Source organism: Zootoca vivipara, chromosome 10, assembly GCF_963506605.1.
Source record: "Zootoca vivipara chromosome 10, rZooViv1.1, whole genome shotgun sequence".
In the NCBI taxonomy this organism is placed as follows: Eukaryota; Metazoa; Chordata; class Lepidosauria; order Squamata; family Lacertidae; genus Zootoca; species Zootoca vivipara.
In genome coordinates this window covers 52,767,868-52,788,356 of record NC_083285.1, presented here as the reverse complement: position 1 = coordinate 52,788,356, position 20,489 = coordinate 52,767,868, and the positions used below count along the sequence as shown (strand labels likewise).

Genomic DNA, 20,489 nt, shown 5'->3' with positions numbered 1-20,489 from the left:
CAGTTCCCTGACCACTGGTAAATCAATCTACCCACACATTAATGCACACTGCTTGACCCAAAGGACGGGGGCGTACGAAAGGCGTTACTCCCAGGTGAATGCAATGTTAGCCGGCCCAATAAAAAGCATCGTGTAACCGGCTTTCTCTCTCAAGCTTTGTGGTACCTGAAGGCTTGCTTATGAGAGCGTTTACATAACCTCAAACACGATAAATTTCAATGGGGGTAATTCGTATATCCATCTCTTAAGTCATGAAGCACTAAGAGATCAAGTTTTGTATGTGAACATGGGAATTGGAAACGACCGACACATTCCATCTCCACAACACCCCATTAATCATTTGATGCCCCCCGGCATAAAGTAAAACTGCAGCACAACCTCAGGAAGATTTTAAGGCACCTAAGAAATTGCATTAGACCAAGTCAGGTCACTGATCCTTACGGGAGGCCAGATATGTCAGTTTTGTTCTCAAATCAAGTCGTTTCTCCCTAAAAAGGCAAACAAATATCTTCTTCACTATCCCTCTCGGCCCATCTTGCTTGGTATTTTTTCCCTTTACTGATTGGCAGTGACTTTTCAGGGCTTTGGGCAGGGGTCTTTCACAGCCCTGCTTGGAGATGATGGTGACTGCACCTGGGAGCTTTTGAATGCCAAGCAAGTGGGCTCTACCACTGACCTCTGGTCTCCCCCTGATTCACACTACAGGCCTGCCCTGTGCATGCAGCCACATCAGACCTCTGTTGTGCTCCTCCAGACACATTAAAGAGAAGGAATCAATGCAATCCCGTGTTGCTTTCTGTATAATCAACTTGTTATTTTACAGAGTGGATTCAGCCTACGGAAATATACCTTGGAATGCATCAGAGAGCTGAAGTCGGCAGTTGTAGCACTGCAAAAAAAAAAAAGAGAGAGAGAGAGGATAATTAACGTTGATTTGCCGCTGTACAATTGCATACCATGTAAATGAAATATGGCATTCCAGATGGGGTCATCCAATTCTATGCTCACAACTACCCAGTAAGGAAGGCTAGGCTGACAGTGATTGGCCCAAAGGAGTTTCCTGGCAGAGTAGAGACTTGGTTCAAGCCAGATCTCCACTGAAAGAACAGTGTGGCTTTTCTTTTCACCCAAGTGTTGTCCAGTTCTGAGAAGGTACTACAATGCTGGAATGGGAAATCAGTTGCTTCATGTGGAGTGGGGCTTCCAATGTTGCTGGACATGGTGGGAAGGAGTTTCCCTGAACCAGTTTCCCCACCACTGAGACTAACAACATAATAAACTCTTATACCGTAGTTCCCAGGGTTCTTTGAAGAAGACCATAGCTTTATATGAACTTCCCTAGATTGGTAGGTTAGAGATATGTCCATAGCATCACCTCTTTATCTTACAGGAAAGCCACAGGTTGAAATACGAGAGATGCCATAGCTTTGCTTCTGTTTGCCTAGCTCTGGTTCTTAGCCTGCTGCACAGAACCAGTATGGTGAATGAGGAGCTTGCCTGGGCAAGAGAGAGGGAGAAAGGAGGACCGGTTTCATTTCTTCATTCTTCTTCTGGGCTTCCGGTGTTCTGTACACTGATTGGTAAGTTATCTTTAAAGAGAACAGGAGAGTGGGCTTTTGGAATCAGGATAAGGCCCATGGGAAGGGGAACCAGTGAGCTTGGATGACATCCTCTAGTCCTTAGCTTCTGTGCATCTCTCAGGATTCCAACCTCCCATCTTTGGCAATCACCTGTGAGAGGTTTTAGTCCAACTGACAACTGTCCCTGTGCTCAGAGAAGCTTGACTGTAAATGGCTTCATTCCATAAGCAAACTGAGCACTCCAAGTCATCACACCAGCCCAGCCAATCGGTGTTTGCCACCACAAATACATAATGTATATTCTGACTGTATGCATTCATATGTATGCATTCACCACTCTGGGACCTTCTGGCGATGGACAGACTACAAAAGCTCTTTTAAAAAGCAAATGATGTGAAAGAAAAGCAAATTACTTGGCTGCATCCACACTATACCTTGAAAGCACATTTCCCTCCCTCAAAGAAGTCTGAGGTTTATTAAGAGTTGCTGGGAATTGTAACTTTGTGAGGGGTGAATTACAGGGCCCAGAATTATTGTTTGGGGTGTGGGGTGTGTGCTTTGAATGTGCTTTCAAAGTATAGTGTGTAAACAGCCAAGCATCACAGGGTGGTTTAAAATACAACCCCCCCCACAAAATACATAAGCTAGTAACAAATAAAAAGAATAACCCCCCCCCCCGTTTTAGATTATTTAATTCGCCAAAGGCTGGGGGAAAGGGGGATGTTTTCGCATGGTGCCTAAATATATGTAACAAATGAAATGCCACTCTGAACACAGAATTCTAGCCACCACCGTCATGAACCATTCCTGAGCGTGTCTGCTTCATGTTATACATCCCATTATATATTTCCTTAACATCTAAAAACCCTTAAAATAAAATAAATCTTTGTGATCATGCCATTTGCTGGTCCTGATTTTATATTTTATCTCATTGTGACCTGAAAGGGTTCAAATGTCCATTAGAGCTGGACGGGCTTCATTCTTACTCCTCGTTGATGAAAAAGAGCTCCAGGGACGTTTGCCCGTGCTTTTCGCCGAGACCTGCAGCAGGAGAAAAAGGAGTGGAGTGTTGGCGCCGGTTTCTCCTATATGCATTTCAGAATTTTTGTACGCTAGGATTGGACTTAGCCTTCAACCCTTCCCTCTGCACTTTTAAATAACTAAGATAAATATAATTATGAGTTACTAAAAAAAATCTAATGAATAAGAGAGTGTTAAGTTATTTCAAAGACTGTCTACCCTTATATAGGCCAGCAAGATCACTTAGTTCATCTAGGGAAATTATCCTCATGGCACTACACCCTACAGAATATCATGGTGGTCTTGATGTATTCAGCAGCCACCTGCAGAAAATGAGCATTTCCTGCTGTTGCCCCTGCACTGTGAAATGTCCTCCCCTCTGCCTTATGTGGAACAGCTCCAGACATCTTATAAAGACTTGACTTTTCCCAGTTTGGATCCAGTTTTACAAGTCTCGAGTCCTCTGAATTTCTGTTCTGTTTGCTTTTGTGTGGGTGTTTTTATACTGCTGTTTCATTAGTTTTGCACAGGAACACAGGAAGTTGCCTTAGACCGAGTCGGACCATTGGTCCACCTAACTGAGTATCGCCCACATTGATTGGAAGGGGCCGCCCAGGGCTTCAGTCAAGGTTGTCCCTCAGCCCTACCTGGAGAGTCAGAGGACTGAGCTTCCTGCATGGAAAAGAGATGCGATGGCCCTCCCCTCGGGTGGATTTTTGCTTTTGTTATAATAATATATTGCTTGTTTTTTAGACCGGCCGCACATTGACTGCTTAGAGATTTTTGGAACATGAAGCGGTTTGTAAATGCTTATAAATAAATGAACAGAAGTGGGTGTCACTATCATGTACCTATAGTCTCCCGTTCTTCCAGGATGGTGTTGCCAGCAGTACCATTCATCTCGCGGTCTTCCTCGGCATTCACTAACTCCTGCAGCACTGCTTCTACAATGGGCATCACCATGGCTGTGGTGGACGTGTTGGAAAGCCACATGGACAAGACAGTTGTGCAGCACATGAAGCAAAGGAGCAGCCTAGGGAACCGGAAAGAAAAGCCCTTTGGGGAAAACTGCAGGTTCACAAAGGAAAGCATAGTTTAGATGCATGTGGCTAGGAATGAAATGGGGGTGGGTTGGGATTCCCGGAAGCTCTGAGTGAATTCATGCACTTTTGAACTTGCCCTGCACAACTTAAAGAGGTGTTGAAGAGGAAAGAGGCCAGGGTGGGCCCAAGTTAAGGGTTGCCCTCCCTTGTGGGTCATCCTTTGGGGGACAAACCCAAGGGTGGGAGGGGCCAGAGATAAAAGTGGTTGCAGCAACAGCTGTGGCTCTTTCCTTTGCACAGTAGGCTACACTCGAGCCATGCAAAAGTCGGAGGTCCGACACACACACACCACACAAATACACATGTCTCTCCATCCAGGGAAGCAAGGGACATTATCACACAGTTCAAGAGGAGCGTGGTCTGGAAAGAGTCCTGAGGGCCAGAAAGGGGAGTCTGGAGGACCACATATGACCTATGGGCTAGAAACATCATCATCATCATTATTTATTACCCTCCCCATCCGGCTGGGTTGCCCCAGTCACCTGATCTAAATGAACTGAGAGCAGAAATTAAAACAGAATCAACAAAGCAATGAGATGACAGGCCAAAGAGAGAAGAAGTTGGCAGGAAGAGGAAGGGAAGAATATTTTCATCCTATTGAAGCAGACTCCACACTTGTCCTAGTGATGCATCTGGAAATTTAGTGACTTATTTATTAAGTGTGCGCCTTGCATTTTGTCAGCCCACTGGGCTCCTGAAGCAGCGCTCTCCCTGGCTATTAAGCACTACTTGACATTTTAATGACTGTGCTGTGTCTTTCTTTTCAACTGCTCTCCCTCTTTCTGTCATGGGCCAGGAGTCGGCTTCACCTGCTGAGCAGCAGCCTGAAGGAGCAGAAGGCGAAGTGACTCCACCTGCTGCTTGGAGGGCCCAGGACACTCTCCCTCTCTCCCTCCATGTCGTGAAAAAGCAAGTTCACTCACATGCCTGGTTTCGCTCCGGCCATCATCACCATGCGCAAGGCGATCCGTTTGTGCAGATTCCATTTCTCAACAGAGGCTGCCACACAAATTACACCCATGAGGAGCAAGGTGGTGTTCTTTATGTATTCAGCAGCCACCTGCAGAAAAGACGAGGTGGGGGTTGATAAACCTCTAGGGAGAGGTGACTGCTGGCAGAGAACCATCCTAGGAGCAGGTGTAGAAACAGCTAGAAAAAGCTTTTTTCCTCCCCTGCCTAGACTTTCATTCATTTTTATTTTTCCTATGTCCCCTGTTCAGTCTGATTCATAAACCACAGCAGAATTAGACTTCTGTCTAGAGCTGGAGAAATCTGCTGGTTTGGGTATCTTTCAATTTCTCATTCTTCCAGTCTTAAAATCAGCTCTCCATGTTTCTGCAACAATTTCAGATTTATTTATTTTAAGAAATCCTCAAGAAGCAGGCCCCAAAGTGACCTTTAGAGTCTTAATAATCTTCCAACCCCAATATCTAAAATTCTGCCTTTCTCCGTATAAACCTGCCCAAACCCTGAAATCATCATCTGAGGCCCTTCTCTGTGATTCACCTCAAAGGGCCGTTGAAGAGAACAGGCCTTTTCTTTGATAGCTCCCTATTTATGGAATTCTCTCTACAGGAAGGCCTACCCAGTGCCAACTTTGTCATCATTCCGGTGCCTGCAAATATTTTTTTTTAATATGCATTTTCATACTGTTTTACATTCTTGGAAACTGCTTTAGGACTTATGGAAAGTCATCTGTAAATCCAAGAAGCAAATCTGCAGAGCCACCCATGGCCCGGGGACTCCCAGGCCATTGCTAGCAATGCGTGAACTGGCTACCAAATAAGCATGCTTACAATGGGTTGGCAGCTTTCACCCCCCAAAACTGAGCCTGTGTACACACCACACATTGCATCCCCCCAAGAATCCTGGGACCTATAGTTTATTCCTCACAGAGTTCCAATTCCCAGCACCCTTGTCAAACTACAGTTCCCAAGATTCTGGGGGGAAGCCATGTGCTTTAAATGTGCTCTGAAGGCAGGGGTGTCTTGCCCATAGAGGCAAGTGGTGTTGGGCGCCAGGGCGCCAAGCTCTGGAGGGCGCCAGAGAAGAGGCGGAGTTTGGATGTGGCACCTCCTGGCATCAGCTTGCTGCCTTTGCCCGCCTCCGCCATCCCGTGCCAAAGCAGTGCTGCGCCCAGAGCCTCCGACTGCCATGGCCACCGTGGCACAGGCGCCAGGGAAGAAGCAGAGGCCGAGCACAGTGCCTCCCGGCATCAGCTCGCCGCCCTCGCCTGCCTTGCTGAAGCAGCGCCACGCCTGGAGCCTTTGCCTCTTCCCCGCAAAGCTGCCGGCAGCACCGTATAAAGGTTGGCAACTCTGGGAAATGGAGGCGGGTGGGGGCACCAGAGGGATCTTTGCACCACGGCGCTGGATATACTTAAGACGGCCCTGTCTGAAGGAATGGCGTGGATGCAGCCTCAGTAGCATCAGCACAAGGCGGTTCCGGAAAATCAGGGCCAAATCACTTTGGTAAACTGGAAAGCATGACGAAGGTTTTCTCCCCATTCAAGCTGGGGAAACCTGCTGCCTATTTCACAGAGCCTTGTGCTTGTAAGAACATTAGTCTTTGTATCTGCCACGCTGCAAAGAGGTATGAAAGGGATAAAGTGGAATAATAAAGGCTTTTGTGTTGCTGGTTGACATGGATTCTTTCCTTTCCATTCAAGAATACGCTTATTAAAACAATGGTTGCATGTGCTAACCAGGGGTTGGGGTGGAGGTTGGAGAGAACGTTTATGATGCAGACACAAGCCAAGAAGAGAGAGAAAAGAACATGAAAGTGTCTGTGAGGAACCTTTTTAACTAAGGTGCTCTATTTTCCTGTTGCATTTGCATATATTTTTTACAGGAAACTACTCCGAGAACTTGTTGTTAATGGGAAGCATAAAAATGATGTAAATAATGAATGAAGTGTTCTTTGCTCCGTCCAAAAAAACAGATGAGTAAGGAGCATGGATTTTGCAGTGCACATTCCTTAGTTGTAAAAGCAGGTGTTATGTGCTGAAAAGCGAAATGTGCATGTCTGCTGGCCCCAACCTTCAAATACAAACTCACAAAATGATAATGGAACCACAGCATTAAAGAGATCAATTAGCCCAGCACCCATGCTCAGTGCAAGATCTACAGCTTTAGTATTCCTACCCCCCCCCCCCCGGCCAATGTTTAAATACCTGCAGCAGACAGCTCTCTTCCTCCTGAGGCAATCTGTTGCCCTGCCAGATAACTCAGACCATTAGGGGGTTGCTCCTAATGTTTAGCCGAAATCTGATTCCTTGCCATTTCTGCCCACTGGTTCTATCCCTGCCCAACAGAGAGCACAGCTTCTCCATCTTCTTTGTGTCTGCCCTGCAACTATTTGAAGGGCCTGCATGCACAGATGACTCAGGCCCCAGTAGCACGGATAAGGAAAGTACACGTAAAGTCTGACCTCGCTGGATTTCATGACTCCAAACAGTGGGTAGAGGAAAGCGGGAACAAGGGCTGCTGCGCCAAGTGGCACTGCCTCCGAAACCCAGTACACTGCTGTCACGATCAGCACGTAGCCACACGAGGCTTCCTGAAAGGAAGAAAGGGGGGAGCAAGGGAAAGTCACTTGGCCTGTAGTGAAGCAATGGCATTATCTCTCACAAGGTACAGTGATGGCTTAGGCAACCTCATGGAGGAAAAGGCTACCAGTGGAAGCTAGACATGGTTTATTGATGGGTTGATTTCCAATATTTATAGAAAGCTTTTCGCTATACAGTGGTACCTTGGTTCTCGAATTTCATCTGTTCCGGGAGTTCCCAAAACGGTTTGAAAACCAAGGTGCAGTTTCTGATTGGCTGCAGGAGCTTCCTGCACTCAATCGGAAGCCGCACTGGACATTTGGCTTCTGAGAAACGTTCACAAACTGGAACACTCACTTCCAGGTTTGTGGCGTTCGGGAGCCGATTTGTTCGGGAGCCAAGCTGTTCCACTGTTCCACCAAGGTACCACTGTAGATGGTTGCAAGTCAGTTTACACAGCAATCAGTAGAATAATCCACCAATCCAAATTATACAGTGTTTAAAAGAAACAGAAACTACAGGTCCAAATGCAAGGACAATAAATAGACATTGCACAACCAACTGAGACTCTGAAGAATCCTCTAATTTATTGCTGCAAGGCATTCATATCAACTTACTTGGCATGTTTAGGGGACAGGTAGGTAGCCGTGTTGGTCTGGATCGAAGTAAAATAAAAAAATTCCTTCAGTAGCACCTTAAAGACCAACTAAGTTTTTATTTTGGTATGAGCTTTCGTGTGCATGCACACTTCTTCAGATACAGTGAAATGGAAGTTTCCAGGCACTTATGTAGAGAAGGGGTGGGGAGGGGTGGGGATGGGGAGGGGGGATCACTCAGAAGGGTGGTGGAAATGGGTGATTGACTGACTGATAGCTGTTGATGACCGCAAACGACTGCAAATGGTTTTGCATGAAAAAGCAAGGGTTGAGATGGCTAAAGATCGCTTATCATGTATAATGAGATAAGAACCCGATATCTCTGTTCAAACCAGGTCCCTCCATGGTTTTGAGCTTGGTGATAAGTTGCAATTCAGCAACTTCTCTTTCCAGTCTATTTCTGAAATTCTTTTGTAGTAAGTAGCTGTCTTACTACAAAAGAATTTCAGAAATAGACTGGAAAGAGAAGTTGCTGAATTGCAACTTATCACCAAGCTCAAAACCATGGAGGGACCTGGTTTGAACAGAGATATCGGGTTCTTATCTCATTATACATGATAAGCGATCTTTAGCCATCTCAACCCTTGCTTTTTCATGCAAAACCATTTGCAGTCGTTTGCGGTCATCAACAGCTATCAGTCAGTCAATCACCCATTTCCACCACCCTTCTGAGTGATCCCCCCTCCCCATCCCCACCCCTCCCCACCCCTTCTCTACATAAGTGCCTGGAAACTTCCATTTCACTGTATCTGAAGAAGTGTGCATGCACACGAAAGCTCATACCAAAATAAAAACTTAGTTGGTCTTTAAGGTGCTACTGAAGGAATTTTTTTATGTTTAGGGGAGTTATTTACCAGGGCTGATTGTGCCGTGGACGGAAGGAGGACTGAAGATCTGTTGCAGGCAAATTGCTCAGGGGTTTTATTGTTCATTTATTTAGGTCAGTGATGGCCAAACTTGGCCCTCCAGCTGTTTTGGGACTACAATTCCCATCATCCCTGACCACTGGTCCTGTTAGCTAGGGATGATGGGAGCTGTAGTCCCAAAACAGCCGGAGGGCCAAGTTTGGCCATCACTGATTAGGTGATTTAAATCCTGCTCCTCATGACTCGGACCTCAGGGTGGCTCACAGCAATGTCAAATCCAATAAACTGGAACATCTCCAACTATTCAGTATTTAACTCAGTACATAGCCAAGTATCTCTTGGGCTTGGAACTGCCCACTCAGAAGACCAGGTGGAAGAAGACAGTCTCTGGTTGCCAAAAACAAAACAAAACAAAACAAAACAAAACAAAACATACAACCTAAGTGCAGTGGGGAGGGTATTTGATAACTGCCTGCTATTGCTGAGAAGACCCTCCATTGAGTCACATCTCCTGCTGTGGCAGCATTGCTGAAATAACTTCCCAAACCAACCTGAAAGCCCTGGCAGGATTATATAGGGATAGATGCTCCTTCAGTCTGCATTGATGCAGGTGTGTAGGAAGAAGAGATTCTGGTGTGCAATCCACTTGCTAGGGGGAGTCCATCTCTCCCAACATCACCACCACCTCTATCCTGGTCCAGACAGAAGAAACTAGCAGCATCGCTTGTGTAGATGGAAAACCAGGCCAGGCTGCTCCAGTGGCTGCAGCTCTTGGAAAGGTACTATAATCTTCCATCTGTAACTTTGTTTTGGTACTTACCCATTATGTAACTCTGATTCAAACGGTTAAGCTCTCCAGCACAGGGTCCATTATAATTCCTTAGTTTGGGGATATGACCGTATTAAAGAACAGAGGCTATTTCTCAAGCGCCTGTAGAAGCAGAAGCAATCGGAATTGGCAGCTGCTGTGACCCAAAGCTGTGATATGCATGCATGAAATAAAAGCGTGTGAAAATCAGGGGTTGCCCCATTTTCCCCAGTGTAAGAGAATGCAGTCAACGGGCCAAACACATTGGATGTTTAATAAACTGGCAGGACAGCCTTCTACTGATTCAGGTTATTTGTCCATCTAGTCCACTATTGTTTGCTCTGACTGGCAGCTTCCCACCAGCTTGAAGCTGACCATTTGTGGACATTGTAAATAAATTGCTGTTTATTCTGTGTATTGGATGTTTTTGTTGGTTTTATGTATGCTTTCCTCTGCCAGCTTTTGATAATTATCTAGTGTTTTTGCTTTATATTTTGCAGCTGTTGGCCACCTTGATGGAAATAATAATAATAATAATAATAATAATAATAATAATAATAATAATACCCTGCTCATCTGACTGGGTTTCCTCAGTCACTCTGGGGAGCTTACAGCATATATAAAAACATAGGGAGGATGGAAATTGAACAAATGAATAGGATTGTACTCAAAGTAAGGCTAAGGAGATCATTCCATAACTTGCAGTCCAAAAACATTTGGAGGGCACCAATTTGGGGAAGGCTGATTTAAACAATTGCCGTTTCACTCCAGGGCACCTGACTCTATCCTTACAGAATGCTAACCAGGCTAAGGATGTGCAGAGCATCCCTAAGATATGCCACTAGTGTCGCTGAAATCCTTCCCCCACTTTGTCTCAATAATCCTCGGAAGTTTCAAAACCAAGCAGGAAATTCCAAATCTGCCTCACAGTTGGGCTTTAGGGCAAAACTTAGGTGGAATCTACACACATATTAAAAAAAACCGCTTTGAATAATATATTGTACTTGCCATAGCTAACCATCGCCATCTAGTGTCACATTTGTATATTGCACTTTACAACACACTTAAAACGTTTGATTTGCAGCTGTGTAGCCGAGTCCTTAGTGACCATCAAGGATCTACAGGATTCTTTCCTACTGCCCTGAAGACATTTTGTTGTTTAAGTGTCTTTGTTTCCCTCGGATTTTTCACCTGAACAGGAACTTTCAAGTCAAGGATGGCCAAGCAGTACCCTGCCAGATTGGTCAATAGTCAGAAATGATGGGAGTCGTAGCTCAGCAGTATCCGAGAAGAGTGTGCTGGCCCATCTAGTCCAGCATTCTGTTCTCACAGTGGCCAAACTGTTGCCCTTTGCCCTCCTGCAATTTCCAGCAACTGGTATTCAGAGGCATTTCTGCCTCCAAGCATGGAGACAGGGCATAGCCATCATCACTAGTAGCCACTGATGTCCTTTATCCTCCATGAATTTGTCTAATCCTCTTTTAAAGCCATCCATGTTTCCCATTTCTGGTTTAAGTGAAATTCAGTGGGAACTCCCACTACATGTCCACAACTGAGGGTGATGATACACCATCAATGTACATCTGATGAAGATTATCCCCAAAATACACAGCAGGGAATATAAATTATTTGCTGCAGACATTTCTTCCTCTGATCTTTTGAACTCACTGCTAGCATTGATGTGGCAGGTTATGTGGCAGGATATTTACACTGGCTGCTATTCAGGAAAGCACATGGCTTAGAGCTGTGCACGCCGCAGAATATTCTGCTTGTTTTCCAAACAGCACCCTCTGACCCTACTGCAAAGAATTGAAATCGGAGTGGGGCTCCAGAGCAATTTGTCATATGGAGTTGAGCGATAGGATGGAGGTTTGCTGTTTGAAGAGTGACAAAAGAAAACAAAAGAGGAACACAAAGATCTGGGCAAAGGAGCGCAAGCTGACCTTAAGGCAAGCGAAAATATATTTTGAATGTAAACAGCTTTATTCAAAAATATTCACAAGCTGCTTTGCACTGTGCAAACCACACTAAATAAAAGCATGAAGACCAACAATGAATCAGAAGCAGGGAAGCATCTGGACCGCTAGATGACAAGGGAGTGAAGGGTGTGCTAAAACAGGGCAGGGAGATTGCAGAGGAGCTGAGTGAATTCTCTGCAGTTATAGTTCAGATTCTAGGAGGTGGGTGTGCATCAATTCTGTGTGTCCCTCGAATAATGAGGCAAATCTGGGTGATTCTGGGCAAACTCTCACATTCCTCAGTTAGGTGGTACTGTTAGCTAGGACCGTTTTGGAGGATCAGAGATTCCCCAACTTTCAAGACAAGATTATCTCGACAAATTAAATGCATCAGTTGCTTTTCGCCAAAATTGACTGACAATATATAAACAAGCATGTACATTGAAACCGGCATAAGAGAAAATACAATCCTTTTGTTAAAAGACAGGATTAAAACATCCCACCCCCACCAGGAAGGACAGATCGTGAAGCTGAGGCTCCAATACTTTGGCCACCTCATGAGAAGAGAAGAATCCTTGGAAAAGACCCTGATGTTGGGAAAGATGGAGGGCACAAGGACAAGGAGACGACAGAGGACGAGATGGTTGGACAGTGTTCTCGAAGCTACGAACATGAGTTTGACCAAACTGCGGGAGGCAGTGGAAGACAGGAGTGCCTGGCATGCTATGGTCCATGGGGTCACGAAGAGTTGGACATGACTAAACAACTAAACAGCAACAACAACCCACCAGGCCACAGATAATTAAGAGCCAAAGGCCTGTCAATAAATAAAGGTTTTCATGCATGGCCTCAAGCTGTGTAATGATGGTGCCAAGTGGGTCTCCTCAGAGAGAGCATTCCACAAGCAGGAAGCTACCACTGAGAAGGCTTTTTGTCATGTTGCCACCCTCCTGACCTTCCAAGGCAGGGCACACATATGATGATTGTAAGGTCTAGGTTGGTTCACGTGGGGAGAGGTGATCCTTGAAGTCTTGAATGTTGCCTCATCTCATCCCCTCACCTCCTTCTTTTCCGGGAAATGAAACTAAACTGAGTGGGGAAACGCCTAGAACTTGAGAGCAGAGGGGTGCAAAGGTGAAGGATTCATTCTCCTGCCGTGCTATTGCGGAAGCACCGCCCCAAAGAGGGAGGATAAGGTTGGATCAAGGGGCTCATTAAGTGGCAACAGATACCCAGGGGAGGGGAAAGATTCATTCAGCCAATGTTAATTCAGGAAAAAACCTGGCAGACGTGGCTTTTAAGAAGAGATTTAAATGAGGCTTAATGTATGCATCTTTCATATGTAAACAATGGATATTCTACTAGCAAAGCATCTTATGAATGTCAAAAATGAAACAATAAACCAGAGCAAGTATGAAAGTGGCTGAACTTAAGAAGACCCCCTACTCCCCTACTATCCAGCATAAAGTAGGGCTGACATAGGTCTGGGATTTCAAAGGCGAAATTGATCTCCAGGGGGTGGGGATTTCTGAAAGGTGGTGCTTTGTCCTGGATTTTAGGCAAGTCAATTGAAGAATAATGCTTTTTTTAAAATAAAAAAGCTCAACAATTTCCGAGTGTCCTGGTTGAAATATGGCAACCCTAGCATAAAGATTCAATACTTTTTCTATTGGTCGCCGCACATCTAGTGATAGTATCCCAGGTGAAATCCCAGGTGAAGCTACCTCTTGAGATGTGATTCAATAATATTTGGGATCTAGCTAGTTCAGAATGACTAACTGGGCTCAGAGGAATAGTGAATTGAAGAAACCTGGTCTTCCTTCTTTTCATAGGTAAGGGAAGAAGAAAGCAGAGCTCTCCCACCAACCTCACAAACCTGTCTGTGGAGAACCTATGTGGACTGCCAATGTTTTAAGATCATGTAAAATGACCTTTGCCTGGCACCTGCTTCATATAATATAGGCGGGTGGTTTAAAGAGCTACATTTTCTCTGGTTTTAATCAACACATTGTGGCTGGTTTTCTGAGCAGCTTTAGAACTTCTATGGTTAAAGTTTAAAATAATAATAATTAAGAACCCTCTTACAGGGAAGGACTGAAGTTCAGTGGTAGAGTGGTCTTGCATGCAGAAGGTCCTGGTTCTGGCATCTCCAGATTTGGAAAGGACAATTGGGAAGGACTCCTGCCTGAAACTTGTGGAAGCTGCAGTCCATCAACACAGACAATACTAGATGTGCCAGTGGTTTGACTCTGTATAAGGCAGCTTCCTACATTCCCCCAGGGTCAGACCAAACCATTGTCCATCTCGTTCCCACAGCATCCAATCAGGTTCATCCAGGAAGCTCACAGTCAGGGCATGAGGACAATAAATCTCTCCCATTGTCTCTTCACAGCAGCAGCTGTCCACTGCCGCACTACTTTTGGACCTCAAGGTGCCATGCAGACATGATGACTAACAGCCAAGGGCTGGCTGGCAAGCCGTCAGGAAGAAAAGTGATTCACAACAGCCGTTTTATTAATCTCAGCTAAACCATAATCAGCCTCCGTGGGGCTATTTAATGATCAGGTAACTAGGCTATCGGATAACTCGGCTATATAATGAACAAGTGCTTAGAAGCCAGCTTGGCGTGAGTAGGCACTCTGCATTAATTTCTTTCCATTCCACTTGCTCCACCGAGAAAGACCGCAGGGTTTTCTTTCTTATTGAGTTACGCAATGTTAAATTATTGTCTGTGCTTCGATTCTTTGTGCAGAACACAAAAGGATCAGCTGAATAGTCATTCTAAACTGCAGCTTATGATCCTCCAGAGGGATCCAGCTGTGTTTCGTTTCTAAAGATGGTGTTTTGGAAACCAGTGGACACATGGGATACTTTGGTGCTGTTTCGATGCCTTATCATTTGCCACGAGAGAATCTGCCGATTTCATAGAACTGTAGAGTTGGAAGGGACCCCCCAAAGGCTATCTAGTCCAACCCCCTGCAATGCAACTAATGAACCCATGGCAGATGGCCATCTGTTCATTTCAGTTTCTCCTTTCTCCCAAGTTCAGCTCTCTACATTTCTGCATCACTTTGCATTTTTATTGTTTTCGTTTGTTACTATGTTATGTATTGGGGGGGAGGGTTATATTGTAAACTGCCCTGTGGTCTTCAAAGGAAATGTAATAAATAATAATAATACGGTAAGCAATTTCCCCTAATATACACATTTTTGCAAATCTATAACCTCTAATATAACACATAATATAACAGCTGAGTGCGCACAAGTTAAAGACACATAAGTTGTGGGTTTACTGTATATTATATTATTTATATTATACTGTATCATCCTTTATCTGAAGAGCATGGGACAATTCACAACATAAAAATACAAGATAGGAACACACTGTCCCTGCCCTGCAACTTTCTCAAGTGTGTTTGTTTGGCTGGAATGTGTCCTTGAAGTATAATAATATGTCTCGCATGCCTGGATGGCGATATGAGTGGAGCTTGTAGGAAGCTCTGAGAGAGCGAAGCGCGCAAACATCCATCTTGTGTTTTGCTCTGTGCAAGAGAGACATGCATGGAGAAAACTGGAGAAAAACCAGGAATGGTTTAAATTTGATTTTTAGGCTTTTACAAAAGAATTAAAGTGAGCAGGGAGCGAGAACCAATGCAGCTGAATAGAATCTGATCCAGCCCATTTAATAGCATGATATTTCTGACTTGAGTTACGGTTCCCAATCTTAAGGCCACCTTTTCCAACCTGGTGCTCTTCAACGCTCATCGGCACAGCTTCAGACAATTCCATGAATTCACAAAACCACGGAGAAGAGGTTTATTACCACTTCTCTGCCATGATAGCCAAAGAGAACTCCCACCTGCAGGGGTGCTATATCCCTGACAACCAACCGCTGCAGCCAAAGCACAAGGGGAGGTTGAGCATTGAGCACCTCCTCGACCCAGAAACCAGCACTGGTTGACAATCTGCTGCTGGGCCAAGTTCAAAGGTGTTACTGCTAGTATATGAAGCCCGTCACAGTTTACCTGCGAGATTGCTTGACCCCATGCATGCCCTTTGGCACTGTTACAGGTTCCACATAATATTCATTCAGCAGTTGCAAGAAATCTCTCTTTTAGTGTGGCTGCACCTGCACTTTGGGAAACCGAGGCAGGCACCTTCCCCGTAATCTTTTCAGCACCCAATAAAAGCAATTTTGTTTCGGCAACTCTATCCAGACATGTGGAATGTTGGCATGCGCTTTAAGCTGGTTTTCAGCTGGTGGCTGATTTCTATTATTCTTTTGAGTGTTTCAAACAGCCGTTTCCCTGCTGATCTAAAATTGTGATTTTAAGCTGTATGTGGGACATTGTGAGTGATCCATGGGCATTAGAAGGGAAGCGTATAAAGGTTTCCGTGAAATTAATATATGGAATTACCTGTTCTGTGCCTCTACGGACGAAGGTGCAGATCAGCCCATAACAATCCACTTGGTTTTGCATTTCTCCAAATTTTGTGATGCAGTTCTCAGAGGTTTAAATATAGCGAAATATGCATTTAAGTCGGGGTGGCCCTGTAGGCCTCTGCCTCTGGCCCTCATAACTCTCCCAAGGCCACCAACCCCCTCTCTCTGGGCCATCCCACTTATTAGCTCTGCTTTGCACCCTGAATGCTTTTGCCTGGCTGGAATGTGCCCTTAAGCACTGGTAATGTCCATTGGTTGTCCAGATGGAAGATGAAACTAGCCTACAGTGCAAAGGTAAAATTTTCCTTGCTTGCCCCATCCACTTTTTCCTCTGGCCCCGCCCACCACTCACATGTGGCCCTCAGAATGTTGCCCAGGAGGGAATGCGGCCCTTGAGCTGAATTGCCATGCCCAATTTCAAAAGATTTTTCAAAGAAAATACACATTTAAATATGAGACTAAAATGCAGATTAATGCAGGAATGGAACAGAATTGTGGGCAAAAGCATACAAAAGTAAAATGGACTGGAAGCAGACCTTCCCATCCCTTATTTAGTTCTATATTAAGTAACTACTTGCTGGTTAATTTGATTTTTAAAATTCATCATGCCATCATTCTATCTTCATCATCGCACCAGGTCTGTAAGCTTCTAATTGCTTAACTCTTGTCAGCTCAAGAGAGGCAGAAGGAAAGGGGGAAAAAACCTCATTTATCTTCCTTTGCCTCGCTCTTCGTTTATTTGTTTAATGAGGTTGAAATTTGTTTTAGCTGACTTCGACTTTGCCTAATTTGCCAATTTGTTCACTCCAACCCTGATAAACAAGGGGACACCATTAATTAAACAAGCTGCAAACAAATTAATCAAAAGGTGCAACTCAACTTCATTAAAACAAACAGCGCCAAGTTAGCGAAGCTGCCTTCCTAGAGAGCATTTGCGGCACAGTGCAAATTCGTTTGCGAAAGGACACTCGTCTCCAAAATTAATGAGGAAATTTCATCTGCCTTTTCCTTCTGTTCAAATGATAATGCAACTCAGCTTCATTCTTTGATTAAGATAATCACAGGAGACCAAGGAGAACTGTTTCCCTCTCCTCACATATTTTTGCATTCATTCACAGCTGCATATTTAAATCTAGACTCTAAGACTGTAAACAGGACTTAATTGGAAAAAGACACATGGCAGCTCAGCCCTGCATGCAATCACAGCATGTTTCTGGGCATGTGCAGAGCACATGTTTTCTCATTACAAGTGAGTATCAGTATTGGATTTGAAACGGTTTTTATATATTTATTTTAGCTCGTAGATGACAGATAAATAGATAAGCTGGCAGACAATGAAAGCATCAAACAGCAGGTCAAGCAAGTTTGCCAAACACTTTAATTCTGAGAAGCTACGGATAATGCAACAGATCCAACAATGCGGGACACATTAACACCACATGCCCTCAAACTTGAGCAGCCTTTCTCAACCTTGGGTCCCCAGATGTTGTTGGACTACAACTCCCATCATCCCTGCTAGCTAGGGATGGTGGGAGTTGTAGTCCAACAACATCTGGGGATCCAAGGCTGAGAAAGGCTGACCTAGAAAATAGTACAGGCATCACTTAGCTTCAGAGACCAAAGGCCTCCTGAGCATTGCCTCCTCAAAGCTCTATAACGTCTTCAAATATCTGAAGGGCTGTCAAATGGATGATGGAGCAAGCTTGTTTTCTGCTGCTCCAGAGGACCTGAACCAATGGATGCAAATTACAAGAAAGGAGATTCTGACTAAACATTAGGAGGATTTTTCTGACTGTAAGAGCTGTTTGACAGTGGAACGGGAAAGACTGTCTCCTTCACTGGAGGATTTTAAACAAAGCTTGGATGGTCATCTGTCAAGGGTTCTTTGAGCCCCTTCCAACTTTACATTTCCATCAGTCTACCCTGGAAACAGCATCATTTTCAATGGAGTAAAGCTGGAATCCAGAACAATTTGCTATAAGAATTTAATTTATATATTTAAAACAGTTTTTAATTGTTTTTTATATATTCCACTGTTTTAACTACCATAGCTGCCAAGTTTTCCCTTTTCTCACAAGGAAGCCTATTCAGCATAAGGGAATTTCCCTTAAAAAAGGGATAACTTGGCAGCTATGTTAACTACTTTTGCATACACAATTGTTTTAGAGGTGCTTTTGTTGCATTGCGAAATTGCTTCGAGAAGTGATTCATCAATGAAATAAATAACCGAGGCTGAGTAGCGTCCTATGGAGATCCCATGCAACTGAGGCAAAGGGGCTGCCACCTTAAAGTTGCCTTCGAGCCCCACTTATTCAATAGGGCTTACTTCTGAGTAGACGTGGTAAAGATTGCGCTGCAACTCTCCCTCCTCCCCACATACACCTTCCTGACCGCTTGCCAAGAATGCTTTGTCTAGTTGGCCTGCTAACTCTTCTCCTTGAGCACATTAATTTATTCATCACAGTTATAACCCACCTTTCCTACGAGGAGCTCAAGGTGGCGTAAATAGTTCTCCTCTTCCCTAGTTCATCCTCAACACAAACCTGTGAAGGTAGGTTAGGCTGAGCTTGAGTGACTGGCCCCCAGGTCACCCAGTGCTAGTTTCATGGCTGAGAGGGGATGGGATGAACCCTGGTTCTGGGATCCAGCACTCTAACCACTATACCAAACTGGCTCTCAATCCAGTTATGGTGAAAATGAGAGGGTGGGGAAGCAAAGTACTTACACTGCTGGGATATAAGAGAGGCAAAGGAAGCAACAAGAGTGGAATCAGGATAACCAGCAACAGGTTTCTGGCGCGGAGCAGCTCCTTGACTACTGTCATCCTTCTGTTCCTGGTGTATCTCCTTGATGACCCAATGGGAATCCCCAGGGTCTTCCTCCAGCCCTGGGAAAATGGTTTCCTCCTTCTACGGAAGAGTTATTGGCGGTTCTTGCTTCTTTTCTCCTTTAAGGGAATGTTGCAAAATGCATTGGAGAGTCTCTGCCTTTATGTAGGACTGACTAGAGCCTCCTCATGACCATCGCACCATAAGTGTCTGAGGAACATAATGTTCTTCCTTCTGACCACCACCAGGAAAATCACCAGGCGGCCTCAGTGGAGTCCATTTTCTTTTCGCCTCCCATCACGTTTGTTTGCTTGGAGTATGAATCAGGTAGGCAGAAACCCAAAAGTTTTTTGAGCCTCGCTTTCTTCTCCTTGCAGGTTTGCCCACTTCCAGGTGCACCTCAACTAAAGAGTTAGCATTCAGTTTAGCACAAATTAAAATAGGGAAGAAAATCCACAGCTTTTTTAAAAAAGTATTTTTCTCCCTCTCTCTTCCTTTATGCCTTTTGCATTCTTTCCTGTAACATTTCTCAACTGCTTAAAGATTATCTTTCCGCTCCTTCCCCCCTACCCTCAGAGCAGCAGTTCTCAGGGAACGCACAGAGAAGCAATTCTTACACAGATTACCTTCATCTTGAGATAAAAACTTGAGAGGAAGTCCCGACCTACTGCAGCTCACCAATGGGAGGGATGGAAAGGAGCCCCAGCTCCGCCTACTAAGAGGATGGCAGAGGAGGGAACCAATGTCCTTCCAAGACAAGGGCTATTCCATTCCTCCACCCAAACCCTTGGCCCCACCACCCACCTCAGCTGCTGGGCAGTGTGACTGCTTCAAGGCCAAGGAATGGCTGTGAAAATATCAATTCCCCGCTGGCAATGTGAAATGATTCACTTTTTACCTCACGTTGTTCTCCAGTTGCAACTTTAGCCATTAAAACCGATAAAGCAGGCATGTACAAATAGTGATGCCCATAATATTAGTCGGGGGCCATATTGTTCTGTAACCTTTGGCTCCTGCCTCAGGTTCTCAAGCGGTTAAATCTCTGTGTGAGGTGATTATACTAGAGAAATATTTGATGAAGGGCCATAACTCAGTGGCAGAGCATTTCCTTTCAGATCCTATTTTCCAGGGACATCCCTGATTTAGAGAAGCCGCCCCAGTTTCTGATTTCATCCCAGAATCAGGGCCGGCTCTAAGGCAAGCCCAGGGGGCGCAGGGCTGCCAGGGGGGCGCCGCGCGGCTGCGCCCACCCGCCTGCCACACCGAGAAACGGGGCAGGGGGGGCACCGGAGCAATCATCGCACCACGGCACCCGACATGCTTAAGACGGCCCTGCCCAGAATGTCCCACTTTTCCTTAGGATGTCCCTATTTTCATAGGATAAATGTTGAAGGGTATGGAGTTATCTGATCCCTGAGTCAGGGAATCAGTATAGGGAGGTGTTTTTTTAATGTTTAATGTTTTATTATGTTTTTTAATGTTTTATTATGTTTTTATATACGTTGAAAGCTGCCCAGAGTGGCTGGGGCAACCCAGTAAGACATGTGGGGTATAAATAGTAAACTTATCATTATGGAATGGGACGTCCCTATTTTCATCGGAGAAATGTTGGAGGGTATGTGCTTTGCATGCAGATGCTACCAGGTTCAATCCCCAACATTTCCAGGTTGGACTGGGAA

The 20,489-nt window shown here is 44.9% G+C and overlaps 1 protein-coding gene across 1 annotated transcript in view; it reads right to left on the bottom strand.

The window, feature by feature from the left end:
- Window positions 1–19,387, bottom strand: part of SLC13A4 (solute carrier family 13 member 4) — a 39,299-nt gene extending 19,912 nt beyond the window's left edge. Inside the window, exons 1-6 of the mRNA XM_035128469.2 lie at window positions 18,708–19,387; window positions 7,133–7,261; window positions 4,627–4,763; window positions 3,452–3,633; window positions 2,567–2,621; window positions 850–889 (exon numbers count right to left, since the gene is read on the bottom strand). Of these exons, the coding sequence (XP_034984360.2) occupies window positions 850–889; window positions 2,567–2,621; window positions 3,452–3,633; window positions 4,627–4,763; window positions 7,133–7,261; window positions 18,708–18,806 (642 nt within the window). The 5' untranslated portion in view covers window positions 18,807–19,387. The remainder of the gene's footprint in view (window positions 1–849; window positions 890–2,566; window positions 2,622–3,451; window positions 3,634–4,626; window positions 4,764–7,132; window positions 7,262–18,707) is intronic.
- Window positions 19,388–20,489: the final 1,102 nt, after the last annotated feature.